This window comes from Melopsittacus undulatus, chromosome 5 (genome assembly GCF_012275295.1).
Source record: "Melopsittacus undulatus isolate bMelUnd1 chromosome 5, bMelUnd1.mat.Z, whole genome shotgun sequence".
NCBI lineage: Eukaryota > Metazoa > Chordata > Aves > Psittaciformes > Psittaculidae > Melopsittacus > Melopsittacus undulatus.
This window is the reverse complement of record NC_047531.1, coordinates 86693509-86708342: the sequence shown is the minus strand read 5'-3', so window position 1 is coordinate 86708342 and position 14834 is coordinate 86693509. Positions and strand designations below refer to the sequence as shown.

Genomic DNA, 14834 nt, shown 5'->3' with positions numbered 1-14834 from the left:
TATGGCTCAGCTAGGCAAAATGCCCATTATTCTCAAGTCATATGTCTGAAATATTACTGGGTAAAGCTGTGGCATAAATTATTTTAGATTTTATAGGCAATAAAGCGCTGGAAGCTGGAGGTGGTGGCAGCAAACAGAAAGCAATTTGCTACAGAGTCAACAAATTCCAAATCAACCACAGTGGCATGCACAGTGATTGGGTTTTTCTCCCACTTTTTCAAGTTTGAGAAATTAGGCTTATTTTGTGCACTTTTTTTGGTTGATTTTCATCTGCCAGGGAAACAGATTCTGAGTGAATTCCACTAAGCTTCAAAGAAAGCAGTAAAAAGTAATAGTTATCAGCTAAAAGGCACTTAGCCAGTGATTATTTTCTGCCCAGTTACTTTTTTCTTTTCTTTTCATGTGAACCTTCTAAATTAGAACAAGTTAAATGTACTGCACTGCTCACCGACAGGTCAATGTCAGGTCTATTGTGGATGAAGTAAAACTGCAGAGCATTACAGGTTTCCCATATTGAGAGAATTACATGCTTTTCCCTGGGACATTTCCAACAAGTGCTTTTATCTAAATATAATATATGTCAGAGACAAATTTGACATTGTTTCAGTAGCTGAAGGTTCTTACCCTTCATGTGAGCGGCCCTGCATGCGATTTATGCTGAGGTACTCAGAGGCTGTTCAACAGAGTTATTTGAATGTGCTTGGAGAATCTGCTTGCATTTCATATTATGAAACAGATCATCAGTTTTCAGCCATGAGGAAAGCAAAAAGAACCCCAGAAAATAGGTGCATGCATGAGTCATTCTGCCTTTGTGCAGAATGATGCCATGGTGTTACAGACTGGCTCTAACTATGAGGCCCAGGTTTTAGGGCTTGAATCTAAAACCAAAGCAACAGTGTTGCTATGAGCAGAAAACTGCAAGAAATGAGTGTTGGCGTTAAGAAAAGGTATTGAAAACCCTTGACATCTGTGCAATTGAAACTTACATTTCCAACAGAAACCAGTAATTTGGGAAGCCGGGATCTGTCCTAAAGGCTTCAGTGCCATCTTTAGCAATGCAATAAAATCCCTGGCTACTTTTGGCATGGATTACTTGGTAGTCAACAAGTATTTTTGTCATCATTGTGGAGTCACTTTCCCGTGTGGTTATTGGCTTACATATAACTTTTTATACTTCATTCTTCAATATGGATTGCTTGCACCTTACTTTTTTAGAGCCAAACCATTAAAAGGATAAGTGTAACTGCTCTTTTCTTACCTGTGAAAAAAACTGTCAAAAACATCAAAAGGAAAGAAGACATAAAGAAAAATGTTCACAAGCTGGACCTCTCAGGGGAACTTTTCTTTCCTATATTTAGCTATTTTGTCATGCAAACAAAATAATAATCTCACAGATAGATTCTTAACCAGAGTAACCAATATAAAGATTTTCCTCAGCTCAAACAAAAACTAGTTATTAAAATGCTCATTGGTTTATCTTTTAGATCTACGTTTAAAGTAGTAGAAAGGCTTCTAAGTGTGTGGTAGGAAATGAAGGATGCCGGATTTGACACAAAGAGTGTTCTTCTAATTCATTGAATAAGTGGCTATCCAGCAGAAAAATAATAGTTGAATGCTTTCAAGCTATAAAAAATAAGATATTAGAAACACACAGTATGAAAATTATGTAAATGAATACATTGAATACCAGTGTCTTTATTTTTCCCAAAGAATTGTGTGGGTATCTGGGTAATTTTCTCACTCAGAAATATAGGCTGTGTAGCTCCGCAGAATTTGTGGGTGAAAAGAGTAAAAATATTTGTGAGATAGAGAGAAATTTTGAGGAGCATGGATGAGGATTAATGTACCTTCTGTAAAAGGAAGATTGTAGTGCTTAAATCCAGCAGGTGCCACAGTATAATCTAGTCTAACTTTCCATACCTAAGCGATAATGGAATTTCACCACATTGTGTTTATAACGAGTCCCCAGATTGGTATTTCACTGTAGTATAACTTCCAAAAAGGCATCCATCTTAATGTGGAGATGTGAGAGATGGATGTTCCATCAGTTCTTGGATATTTAACCACCCTAACTGTTAAAAACATGTGCTTCATTTCCAGTTTAAATTTGCCTGGGTTTAATTTCCAGCCATTGGTTAATTTTATCCACTTGTCTCTCCTACATACAAAGTGAAAGAAAAAAAATGGTGCATGTCAGATTGAGAAATATGTGAAAAATATGGGTGTTAATAACAGCATTCATGCACAACATTGGACTGAGAACTGTGTGGCATGTCTGCATGTCTCCAGCATAATGCCCTGTTTTCACTCACTACATCTTTTTGAAACATGAACATTTTGGACTGAAATTCTGCTCATTCCCTCATAAAAATGAATCTTCATGAGCAGGTCTAAGCAGGATGCTGGCAGCTCTCATTGAATTATGGAGGAATGACTAACAGAAACAGTTTTCCCCACAACTCCCCCCCACCATTCACCACATTTTTAGATATGACTTGAACAAAATACAGCTGATACTTGACACGCAAAGCTTGGCAGAGGCATGATCCTCTAGAAGTAAGGGCATTCATTATGGTTTTTTGAGGTGAAGATTGATCAGTTGTTTATATCCACGTTATGAAGCATGCCTCTCATAACACATATTAAATCAACAATAAAAAAACTAAAAACATGTGCAGTCATAAATAACAAGGGACCGAATATCAGCAGTGACACAAAGAGCGCTCTCCAGTGGGTATTATAACACAGTCCATCCTCACCCCACCCATCCTTTCAGGAAGAGCCTGGGTAAATAGGCATTCTAAGAGCACAAGGGGCCAACAAATGCAGCTTCTATGGGCTGAGTCTGGCAGTGAAATTTGTCATCAAGGGCATTTTACTGACGTTCTCCATCTGCCAACAATTTGGAGATATAATAATCAGCAGAGGTCGCTTCAACTGCTGTGGTGTTAGGTAATGAAGGATGAAGGTCTTAGAGGTAGGTTAGGTTGCAAGTGGAGCAGTTTGATACAGGATGAATGACCTTATTTCTTCGGATGGATCATGGAGGAAATCAATCTGTAATAGGTGTAAAGGTTTCCAAATAACAAAAACATGTGGAAAAAAGCTGTCTGAATAGCTACAATTACATCTAGTTGAGGTACATGTTGGGAGGGGTAATGCTATGAATACAAGGCCTTTTTCAGGCAGGGGGAAGGAAAGATAGACTGGCATTTGTGTGAATCATAGGTAAAAGAAGAAGCAGATCAGGGCTGCCTATTTAAGTTAAAAAATCTACTTAAAGTTTTTTTGTTCTGTTTGGAAATTTTTCACATATTTCTGACACTCTTAAGTCAGAGTCAAAGCTCCGATCCATAGCTCTTCTTTTCCCCTGCCTCCTCTAGAATGGAGTGGTGCGATCCTGCTTAAATTAGGCATTGGTTTTTTTCTAAGTGTGAGAAAAATGAAAAAGAATTTAGTTTCATCAGGTTTAGCTTTCAACTAAGGCATGTGGTGCTACAGATTATAAGGCTTCTCTTTAATCAGGAAGCACAGTGTTTAGAACAGGGAGAAGATCTTCCCGTCTTCATAAAATGCCTACCACTGCAAACCCCTGAACTTGATCAGGAAATTTCAGTGCTGAGGCAATTCAGACAATAATAATAATAATAATAATAATAATAATGATGATGTAGTACTGTGCAAGAAACTCTAAAACCAAAGTGTGTTAGGTAATGTTTGAATTATTTACAGTTTCTAATGGAAACCAGTTGAAGCTGGACTGCATGAAATGGTTTCAGCCCCATAATCATCCTAGCTATTACCAAGTTTCTTATTGGGTAATTGATTTTGCTTGTGGTGCATAACTATGCAGAGCTGTAACAGTGTGAGAATGAGGGTCAGTCTTCCCATTCCCAGTGGTGGGTGCATGGATTTGTGAATCTGCCTGTAGTTTATTTTCTATGTGAAATTAGTTGGACATCCTAGACAGCAAAGGAGGAGGAGCTACTTAGATAACTAAGGAGAAGGGAGTGATGTGCTAGGTGAGTTAGGGTAAATGAACTCAGTGTATGAAGATTGAGTGTGTAGTGAGATAAACAGTGTAGTCAGAGAAGTGTATTTTTCATGGGCAGAAGTGGCATTTGTCTGACTTGCACTATCTTTCTGACTGAATTTCTCATGGAAAGTCATTGGCATTTGGGGTGATCAGGTTGGATTGTTTCATAAATGATCTTGCTGTCAATTTGCTCATAGTATGGTCATTAGCCTGTTAATTAACATAGCCAACCTGAACCTGCATTTTCACCCCACTCTACTGTCAGGTTTTGGTGGCTTGTCAGGCACATTCAGCAAAGCTTGTGTTTCCAAGGCACACAAACAAGCCTGTAGAGGTATAATCTGGGAAGTAATGTTACCATAATTGCAAAGAAACTACTGTTATTGTTGACATAACTATTTCCACATTATTGGGATGTTTCATGTATTTTTGCTGGTGCATAGAATTGAATACTTAAGATGATCCTGATGTACTTGCTCACTGTAGAAAACCGCTATGATATTCAGTAAGGTAGTGGATATACTTCAAAAGATATCGAGAGAAAGATTGTCAGTTTTCTTAACAGATGATCTGTGTGTTAAGTGTCCAAGAACAGGAAATACATATCTGTTTTCATTTGACTTATATTTAATGGGTACAATGTTGAGGGAGTTTTTTTTGCTTAGGGTATTTTTTTTCTTTTCTTTTTTAGGTTTCTGAGCAAGTGATGGTTTTAAGAAAGCATTTTAAAGAGTTTTTTAAAAGAAGATGTTCTCTTTGCTGTGTAGGAGTATTCTGTGTGGGTACAGAGAGCAGGATAAACTACTTCCTCCTGTGGTGTCCCTGCAAAGACAAATCCTGAACCATAGGCACTGGGAATTGAATCAGTTGTGGCCATTCTCCAGAGGCAACAGTCTAGGAGCAGTGTGCCCTCTCCTTGCACCCTTATTTTTGGACTTCCGAGCTAAAAAGATCATAGGCTTCTTGCAGCCAGAACATCTTGCTAAGGAGTGGGCTTTCAGTGGTCAGTTTGCTAATGCAGTTTTATTCCAGAGAGTCTCTTTCTTCTGCATATCAAAGACCCTTTTGGTTTATTATTGTATTCATATGCTTTCTGTGCTAGACCTAAATGAAATGTTGATCCCCTTTAAATTTCTTATAAATTACAAGGGAATATTTTTCCTTACCTTCCCTGCATCACCTGTAAAGCTTTTGATTTTCTTCTTCCTTTCTTCTTCTTCCCTCTATTGTGCTCCTTCATGGCCATGTTGTTCATGGTTTTCACCCTCTTTGAGAGAAGCTGTTTCTACAAAGAAAAGGTTGCAATACCTTGAAGTGGAGCATGAAAGTAGAAAAATCAAATCCTTCAGTGCAGAGATGATGAAAATGGTGCTCTAGGTCTGGCAAGTGGCTTAGCCATGCTGTTTTTAACATGCACTTTTAATTTTTAAAGCAAAATTGTGATAATTGAATCTCTGCTGAACCTGTACTTGCATCCTTCTCTTAACAAAGGAGAAAAGTAGTACCAGAAAAAGGTGATTGGAGAGTCTTTGACCCAAAGAGCCGGATTCATGATTAATGTTTTAGTTGCCCTTACTTTAAAAAAATTCCTTGAAATGCAAGCTTTAATTGTGCTTGCTTTCACTCTGTTCAAAGCTCTTTTTTTTCTCTATGTGCATGGCTGTGCACTTTAAATGTGTGACTACTTACGGAAGGGTGACTTCTTAACCATTATGTATCAGACCGTAAGCAAAGTAAATGAAGGTCCTGACAGGGTCTGGGATGTGTTAGATTTCTATTTCTCTTTCCCTGCACAAAAAGGTAAGAGGAATGCAGGCCTTTGCATTTATTTCACACAGTAATAATGCATTTCAGCAAAGATTTGAATAGGCTACAGGTTTATTAGGATTGTAATGTCTTGCTTTCCTTTTCAAGTAAGTTGAAGCTAAATGCAATCATCTGTTGGGTTAGATAAACACAATGGGTTCTCAGCTGTAGGCTTCCATCACAACACTGATCTTGCATGATTTGGCGTGGCAGGGCTCTGGGCTCACAAGAATTTTGTAGGTGTCAGATGTTTGGCACTCAGAACCAACACCTGAAAGCCACCGTCATCCTTGTGTTTCTCTGCTTCCTCGGATTTCAATTTTAGAATACTGTCACCCTTTTCAGCATGTGATTTTTAGAGAAGGCTAATGAAAAGCTACTAGACTAAGTCCTATTTCAGTTATATGGGCTTGAGTGAATCTGCTCAAGCGCTGCTGTGTGCATTCTGACGGGATCATGGTGTAGTCTGGCAGGATGTTTGCTCAGCTACAGAGCTTTTCTGGCTTGGGCATTTTTTGTAGGAGCAAACTGACAGTGTGGTGTGGCTGCTGCCTTCCCTGTGACTGTTTTGTCAAGTTCATTCCTGAAAAAGAAAACAAAACCAAGCTCTGAAACTACGCACCTCAACATCAAAGCATCTTTTCTAAACAGCATATGGAGCAGGCACTGCAGCCACACTGACTGTGCTCTGCTCAACTGCTTTTGTAATTTTTCATGACACTATCCTATATACTATAACCCCTTTGTTTCCCTATTTTTGTTGCAGGCTGTCCTACCAGAGAAATGATGATGATGATGAAGAAGCCGCCAGGGAACGTCGCCGACGGGCTCGACAGGAGAGACTGCGGCAAAAGGAAGAGGGAGATCTATCCGGAGATGTAACGGAGAAATCGGAAGTTAATGCCCAAAACAGGTAGATGTCTGAAATTGTTTGCTGACAAGTCAACAGTTTTGCGGTTTTTATCAGCATAGAGAAGTATCTTGAAGTCTGTTTTAAATTCTAAGCAGCAGGTTTGTTCTGACAAGGACCTAGCATAGTGAGGAGCACAAATGGCTGTGTCTAACACAGTGGGATGTGAGTGTCACTGAAGCTGGGCTTGGGGCCATGCTCATGACCCATTCCCAGGGTGTACTCAGAGCTGTCTATGGGTAACTTAGTTGACACTTATTGAGGGTAATACTTCTGATGCATCCTGCTGTCAGATTCCCTCAGGCATGACTGCATCTGGACTCACAGGCCTCTACATCTTTTGACCTACTTATAGTATAGAAGCCATGATGACATGCCATGTTAAGGCATGTGGGATTGGTGCCTCAAGCTGCAGTTGAAACCTGCCTGCAAGGAGCTGGGAGTAAGCACTAGACCTCAGCCCTTACCTGGGTAAGGGCACTGTCTGGGTTGTACAGCTATAAACAGCAGAAAAGTATATGGAGTGATACATCACTTGTCACAAGCTGAGTGGGCGGACCTGGCCTTCCAGTTTGTCCATCATTTATTCAGTTTCATATAATCACAAATAATATACTTAGATTCCCAGTAGCCATAACACAGTTGATAGAAGAGACCAGTAACAAGTGGTGTCCCTCAGGAATCAGTGTTGGGATGGGTCTTGTTCAGCATCTTTGTCAGTGACATGGACAATGGAATTGAGTGTGCCCTCAGCAAGTCCGCTGATGACCCCAAGCTGCATGGTTCTGTTGATACGCTGGAGGGCAGGAATGCCATCCAGAGGGACCTTGACATGCTTGTGAGGTGGGCTGGTGCCAACCTGATGAAGTTTAACCATGACAAGTGCAAGGTCCTACACCTGGGTCAGAGCAATCCCAGGCACAGCTACAGGTTGGACAAAAAGGAAATTCAGAGCAGCCCTGCGGAGAAGGACTTGGGGGTGTTGGTCAATGAGAAAATGAGTGTGAGCTGGATTGAGTGTGTGCTCGCAGCCCAGAAAGCAACAGTATCCTGGGCTGCATCAAAAGAAGCATGACCAGCAAGTCAAAAGAGGTGATCCTGCCCCTCTGCTCTGCTCTCATGAGACCTCACTTGGAGCATTGTGTGCAGTTCTGGTGTCCTCAACATAAAAAGGACATGGAACTGTTGGAACAAGTCCAGAGGAGGCCACGAGGATGATCAGGGGACTGGAGCACCTCCCATATGAAGACAGGCTGAGAAAGTTGGGGCTGTTCAGCCTGGAGAAGAGAAGGCTGCGTGGAGACCTCAGAGCAGCCTTCCAGTATCTGAAGGGGGCCTACAGGGATGCTGGGGAGGGACACTTCATTAGGGACTGTAGTGATAGGACAAGGGGTAATGGGTTGAAACTTAAACAGCAGAGGTTTAGATTGGATATAAGGAAGAAATTCTTTCCTGTGAGGGTGCTGAGGCACTGGAATGGGTTGCCCAGGGAGGTTGTGAATGCTCCATCCCTGGTAGTGTTCAAGACCAGGTTGGACAGAGCCTTGGGTGATATGGTTTAGTGTGAGGTGTCCCTGCCCATGGCAGGGGGGTTGGAACTGGATGATCTTAAGGTCCTTTCCAACCCTAACTGTTCTATGATTCTAAGATTAAAAATAAACATTGTGGTATCTAGCTAATAAATACTGAGCACAAGTAGTATTCTATTAATCCAAGGAGAATGGATATAGACAGGAAAACATCAACATTTCCCATTGTAGATCATAAACATTTTACAAGGGTAGGGTGGGGGGAAGCTAGAAAGAAGGAAGAAAACTGCACACAGGAGAATTAAACAGCTAAATTCTGAAGGACTCATAAACCCTGCAGGGACTGAGAAAGGGCTTCAGTCCTGGCACCTACAGGTGTTGAATAGCATCTCTGAAATTAGGTGCTGTGCTCACTCAGCTTCCTAACATTATTATCTCTGTACAGACCATTACGACTTCACTGCACTCTTAATGACCAGCTTATTCTATTATGGACTGTGTCTATAGATGTTGCTGAACAGGAGTAGTTTCTTCTTGACTAAAACAAGTTGAAGTCTTCCAAGTATTCTACTGCAGGGTGCAGAGGGGAGGCTGAATTTTTCAGGGCTGTTAATCTTTCAGATGTTTCATGTGTCGGGACTATTCTGGTGCCTGCTGAGGTCAGTAACACTCCTGGGGGCTTCAGTAGCTGTTGGATATGGCCTGGAAAGGAGCCTTTCCAGGCTCTGACATTGTGAAGCACCAGATTCATATACACACAAAAATGACAAAATTAATCTGCAGAAGCATTTTGCTAAATTTCGAAATATGCAACCTGTTGTGTTTTCAAACTATGGAATGATGTTACAGCAAGTTGATTTCCTAAAAACAGCTATGTGCTTATGCTGTTAGAAAGGTGTTTTATTGTTGGTCTTTTTGTTTTTAATGCAAAGTTGTCACTTTTATGTAGTGTGGCAGATGAGGATACCAAGAGTACTACAACCACAAGGGGAGCAGATGATGAAGCTGCATTGTTGGAGAGACTGGCAAGACGTGAGGAGAGACGTCAAAAGCGCCTTCAGGAAGCCCTGGAACGTCAAAAGGAATTTGATCCCACAATCACAGATGGGAGCTTGTCACTGTCCAGCAGGAGAGAAGTAAACAATGTGGAAGAAAACGAGATCACAGGAAAAGAGGAAAAAGCTGAAACACGCCGTGGACGCTATGAGATTGAGGAAACAGAAACAGTTACCACATCACACCAAAGGAACAACTGGAGGGAAGATGGGGAAGGCGAAGAAAAAAAAGAAGGAAAAGACAAGGAAGAGGTACAAGAGGAGAAACCAAAGGAGGCCCCTGTAGAGGAAAATCAGGTAGATGTGACAGCAGAAAAATCCACAGACAAGGAAGAGGTAGCAGAAACAAAAAGTCTAGCTATAAATGCAGAGGAACACAAAGCAGAGAATGATACAAATGCTGCACCAGAAGTGGAGCAGAGTATAAGTGATACTGTAGATAAAGAGAAGCTTAGGGATGAGGAAAAGGCTGAGGAAGAAAGGAAGAAAGCAGAAGAAAGGGAAAAACTTGAGGCAGAAGAAAGAGAGAGGTTAAAAGCAGAGGAGGAAAAGAAGGCAGCTGAGGAAAGGGCTAAGGCAGAAGAGGAGGAGAGGGCTAAAGCAGAAGAGGAGAAGAGGGCAGCTGAGGAGAGGGCTAAAGCAGAAGAGGAAAAGAGAGCAGCTGAGGAGAGGGCTAAAGCAGAAGAGGAAAAGAGGGCAGCTGAGGAGAGGGCTAAAGCAGAAGAGGAGAAGAGGGCAGCTGAGGAAAGAGAGAGGGCTAAGGCAGAAGAGGAAAAGAGGGCAGCTGAAGAAAAGGCTAGGCTAGAAGCAGAGAAATTAAATGAAAAACAAAAGTTGGAAGAAAAGAAAATAGAAGATAAACAGGTAAAAGAGAAGAAAGCACAAGAGGAAAAAGCTCAAGCAGCTTTGATAAGAAAACAGGTACAGTAAACATTTTGCACCAAAATAAGACACCTGTGGCTTGTGAGAAATGTAATGCAAATTAAAAACAAAAAAAAGATTGAATTGGAATTTCCTCACAGATTTATCCCTGCATTGAAATGACTAATACTCGTGCTCTCTCTCTTTTGAAATAAGCTCCTTACCTCTGCTTTCCAGTAATGTAGTGCACAACATGCCTGACTTCACTCTATTGTTGAAAGAAAGCCTTGCATGTTCAGACCTTTGCATGTTTGCTGCCTTCTTTCTCAGCTGCTATAAACTGGCCCAATGCAGTAACACATGAGGTGGAGGCAGGCACGTCTTGGCACAAAATACTGTGAACACCTGGTAAGCTGTGTATGCTAAATGCAATCACAAGAGAAGGCGTTCTGCTGGGACATGTGAGCATGATGCCACACAAGGGAGAAAGGCCCATAAAGGGGAATGGAAGCATTTGGAGAGGGTGGGGGGAGCACAACTGCACATGGAGATGTGGACACAGCAGCATATGATGAAAATGTGCACTCAGGATTGGTACATGAACACAGTGTGGAGAAATAGAAGTACAAACAGAAGCTATGTTTTCATATTAAAAATAAATAAATAAATTATTTAAACCCCAAAAACAAAGGGGGAAGAAAAAGAGGTTAAAGTGGAAGATAAAAAGGAAAAGTTGCCAGATGAGAAGCTCCAACCTACCTCCAAAACAGATCAGGTAACTTGTAAATCTTTGATTTAGGTGTCGAAGGGAAACTTGAGATAAGAAAATAAGTAAGGACTTATCACTGAAAGTTGCTTGTTCAGCAAAGTACTTAAGCATTTGCTCCACTTCAAGGACATGGGTAAATCTACTGAAATAAATAGGGATGGAGCTACTTACGTGCTTAAAATGAAGTAAATGCATAAGTATTTTGTTCTTCTGGGACTTTAGAACCCAGTCTTGTTTGTCTTAGAACAAATACTTCAGGAAAGTCAGTTTGGTCAATAATGCAAGGATGGTTTCCACCCTAGGGATGAATTTTTCAAGGCTGTATCAACTAATCATCCTTTCTTGTTTTCCTCCTACTTTACTGTGAACTTTTTCCCTATGACTGAGATCTACTCTGATAATAATAATAATAATAATAATTTAGGTCCTTTGGCCACCTGACTACCTTAACTAATGATTTTCCCCCAAACTGCAATGCCCCATGATACAAACTGTCCATATCCAAGATTCTTCTTTTGTTTTAAAGAGAAAATCTACAAAAATTACTGCATTGCATTTCCACTGTAAACGCAGGAGCTGGTGCCATGGTGTTTTACTGTATGGTAAGTAGATAAGATTTGGGGACCATTTACTCTTCAGGTTGCAGCTGGATACAGGGAGCCATATTCAATATTGTGTAGCAACTATGCTTTTGGTTCAGTGCAGCAGGTATCAAAATACTCCCTGATTCTAATCAGACATTGAGGTTGGTCAGGCCTTCAGAGGTTTAGACCCATTTGTGTTCAGCCAGGTCTGTATAGCATAAAGGGAGCCACAGTACATAGATCTAGCAACAGGCAGCTTGCTGCCTGTCCAGATGCTTGGGAACATTAAGGGTTGTAGAGGATCTAGTCCAGGGTCTTTAGGATTTTTTGGATAAATTTGGAAAGTGGTTTAGATGCTTAGCTCACCCTCAGAGAGTGATGGGGACAAATCATGTCACAAGGTTTTATGTCAAATTGTCTGTTTTGATCATCCAAGGTATCATATTTTGAGTAAGGTACATGTGAGGCTGAAAAGGCAAATGAAGTCATGAAGATGATTAGAATAAATGTTCCTAATGAACAGGGAGAGAGATTTGGAATACTAGAATAAATTACTCTAGAAAGGGGAGGATTTAAATAAGACCTCATGGACATGCTTCAGAGTAGCCCACTAGAAAAACTAAGCAATCACTCTAAATTAAACCAGTTGCAAAAGCAGAGAGAAGAGCTGTGCAAATAATAAGGAACTGATAATATTAAGAGTACTTCATAAGACAGATTGGCTTTCAGTTCAGTTCAGTTCATTTTTGAACAGGATCTTTGAATATTATAACTAAATATAAAAAGGAGGTTATAACTAACCCCAAATATTGATTTTAGGAGTAACTTGAGGCACAGTCATTCTGCTTGTGATTATGTGGAGCTCAGTCAGCCCTTATTGGAGCCCTCATCATGCTTTAAAACTGAAGCCACAGGGCTAAATTGTTCCAGGAATTTGATTTTTAATAGTTATTTGTGATTTTAGTGTTTCTATTTTTGGTTGCTCAAGCTGAGACAATTTAAAAGTCCCACTTTAAGGGCATTGCTGAATACCCATTCACTGAAAGGTTAATCTTCTACATACACATCAAACTGAGTGTTCAAAGTGTTTTGCTCATTTTTTAAAATCTCAGTTGTTGCTTCTTGGCTTGTGAAGGCTCCAAGTCAAGATCAGGCTCCCATTTCCACTCCTTCCCCCTCTTCAAGGACATACAAATTCAATGAGGCCTATTTCTGAACCTTGTGTGCAGGTACAAGAATAGCAGTATATCATGAACAAGAACCTGAGGGGACACAATGTACCTACATAGTCAGATTTTGGTTTTGCAGTTGTGCAACACAAGCACGTGTCCTTTCTTAATGTGACCAAAAACTGGCCCTCAAAATTCAGGTTTTGATCAAATTAGCAAGTAAAATGTGTCTCCTATTCTGAACCGCCCCACAATTTTTGGTTCTCAAAAGTGGCCTGGAAAGTTCATAAGAACAAACTTTCTCATGATGTGAGACTCCTGGTATTTCCTGCTTCCAGTTTGGCTAGACATGCTGCAACAGTTGCTTTTCTCATGGTATCTGGGTATGGTAGCTGGTTCTAAATGGAAGCCCCAGACCCAGATGCCTACATCTTTTAAGTCACCAAGTAACTGAGCCCAAACAAAGAATCAAATTTGCCAAATGGCTCCAAACTCAGTAACTGATTCACTGTGGTCTGAAGGCGTTCAAATTCTAGATTCAGAAATCTCAACTCTCAAATACAGCATAACACCCTAACAGGAAAGAAGCAGTGCAGAGAAAGATGAAAATATAAATAGATAAAGGTGGAAATTAGCTAAACATGATCTTGGTCATGTTCTATCTTGACTTGATGGTCAAGATCTGTGAGAGCACATGAACTGTCTTCAGCTTGGGTAGTATCACCTGTCTACTCCGATGTGTGTCAGTCTAGTCCTCTTTACTGAATGCAGCTCCTGCTAAATTAGCCTGTAGTTTAAGGAAACACTGAGGGGAGGGAAGTGACTTTTTCTGTTGCCTGCCTTGGGAACGGGACATAATGGTTTCTGCTTCTGTGCCAATCATCCTCTGATTTGACATTAAATTTAGTAGATGGATTGTGCTCAAAAGCTGTGAAATGTTTCTGGAATATCTTGGTTTATGATCTCTTTGAACAAAGAGGCCAAGCTGTAGTAATTATTTTCTCAAATGCAGACACACTGCCATAAGTCCTACTGGCTTCTAAAATATTATTTCTGAAACTGTTATTTTTAAGCTATATTGTTTTAATATTAGTTTTCTCACTGATTTCAATTAAGATGTAAGAGATATGGCTCTCCCCAGTGGACTTCAATACATCAGGCAGCTGGAAGTATTGGCTTTTTAATGAGACCTAGAAAGGTCTAGATGAAAATCTCAGCAAAGGAAATCCTATGCTCCCAAAATCCCAACACAGACATCCTGGCATGCAAAATCTTGCAACAATCAACATTGCTGGTTTCGGTATCACCGTGACTGGGACTGAAGGGTTAGGAGATTGCTAACAGACAGCAGAGATTTTTGCTATGAACATGATGACTAGCTGCAATCCTGCCCCTATTTGGGAGTACCCAAAAGATGTTGCTGTCTAATAGCATTCATTAGGCTCAATGAATAGCCCTGGTTGTCTCAGCCCAGCTCCTAGAAAACATAAAACCATTCCTTGAGGCTGCTAGTAATAACGGGCTTGTTTGCTAGCAGTTACAGCATCATAGCCAAAGAATGAACGGTCATGGAAACTGAGCTCCCCTATCGTCTCTCAGTGTGCTTCTGCTAGGTCGAGGCTAAAGCCTGTTGGCAGGAGAGGGTGGGGAAAATCTGCACCATGTTCTCAGGACAGAGCAAATGCTTCTGTAAGTTGTGTCCAGCATCCCCCAGCAGTGGTAAATTTGCTCAAGTAGTTTAACCACCCAGTATGACATTGCAGTGTGTGCCACCTTGGCATTGTCTGTCACATCACCTCTGACTCATTCTGGAACTTCACTCAGCAGCTTAATTCAACACCTGAGGAGGACATTGACTTTGGCAAATCTGAACTGATCCTTTCTTGGTAAAGATATTACATCTCCAGAACTTCTTGTTGCAGATAGGACTGTTATGGAAGTTCATTCTCTTTCTAGCTAGCAAATGGGATGGCAACCGACTTGCAAGGGAAAAAAATGTTTATTTTTTTCTAAAGATCTTCATATGATTTTTCACAGAGGGTATTTCTTGCTTGCCAGATGGAATGTTCCTCTAACATGGCAGATATGGGGGAAAAAAATAAATTTGAAGGTAAA

At 40.7% G+C, this 14834-nt stretch overlaps 1 protein-coding gene across 11 annotated transcripts in view; it reads left to right on the top strand.

The window, feature by feature from the left end:
* The window catches only part of LOC101876724 (caldesmon), a 185170-nt gene that overhangs the window by 146090 nt on the left and 24246 nt on the right, over positions 1-14834 (top strand). For 9 of the 11 annotated variants that reach the window (XM_013128814.3, XM_031048120.2, XM_031048114.2 and 6 more), the window contains 3 exons: positions 6609-6755; positions 9231-10257; positions 10889-10972. In XM_013128814.3, coding sequence (XP_012984268.2) covers positions 6609-6755; positions 9231-10257; positions 10889-10972 — 1258 coding nt within the window. The remainder of the gene's footprint in view (positions 1-6608; positions 6756-9230; positions 10258-10888; positions 10973-14834) is intronic. The other 2 variants (XM_031048123.2, XM_034062780.1) reach the window with 1 other exon arrangement.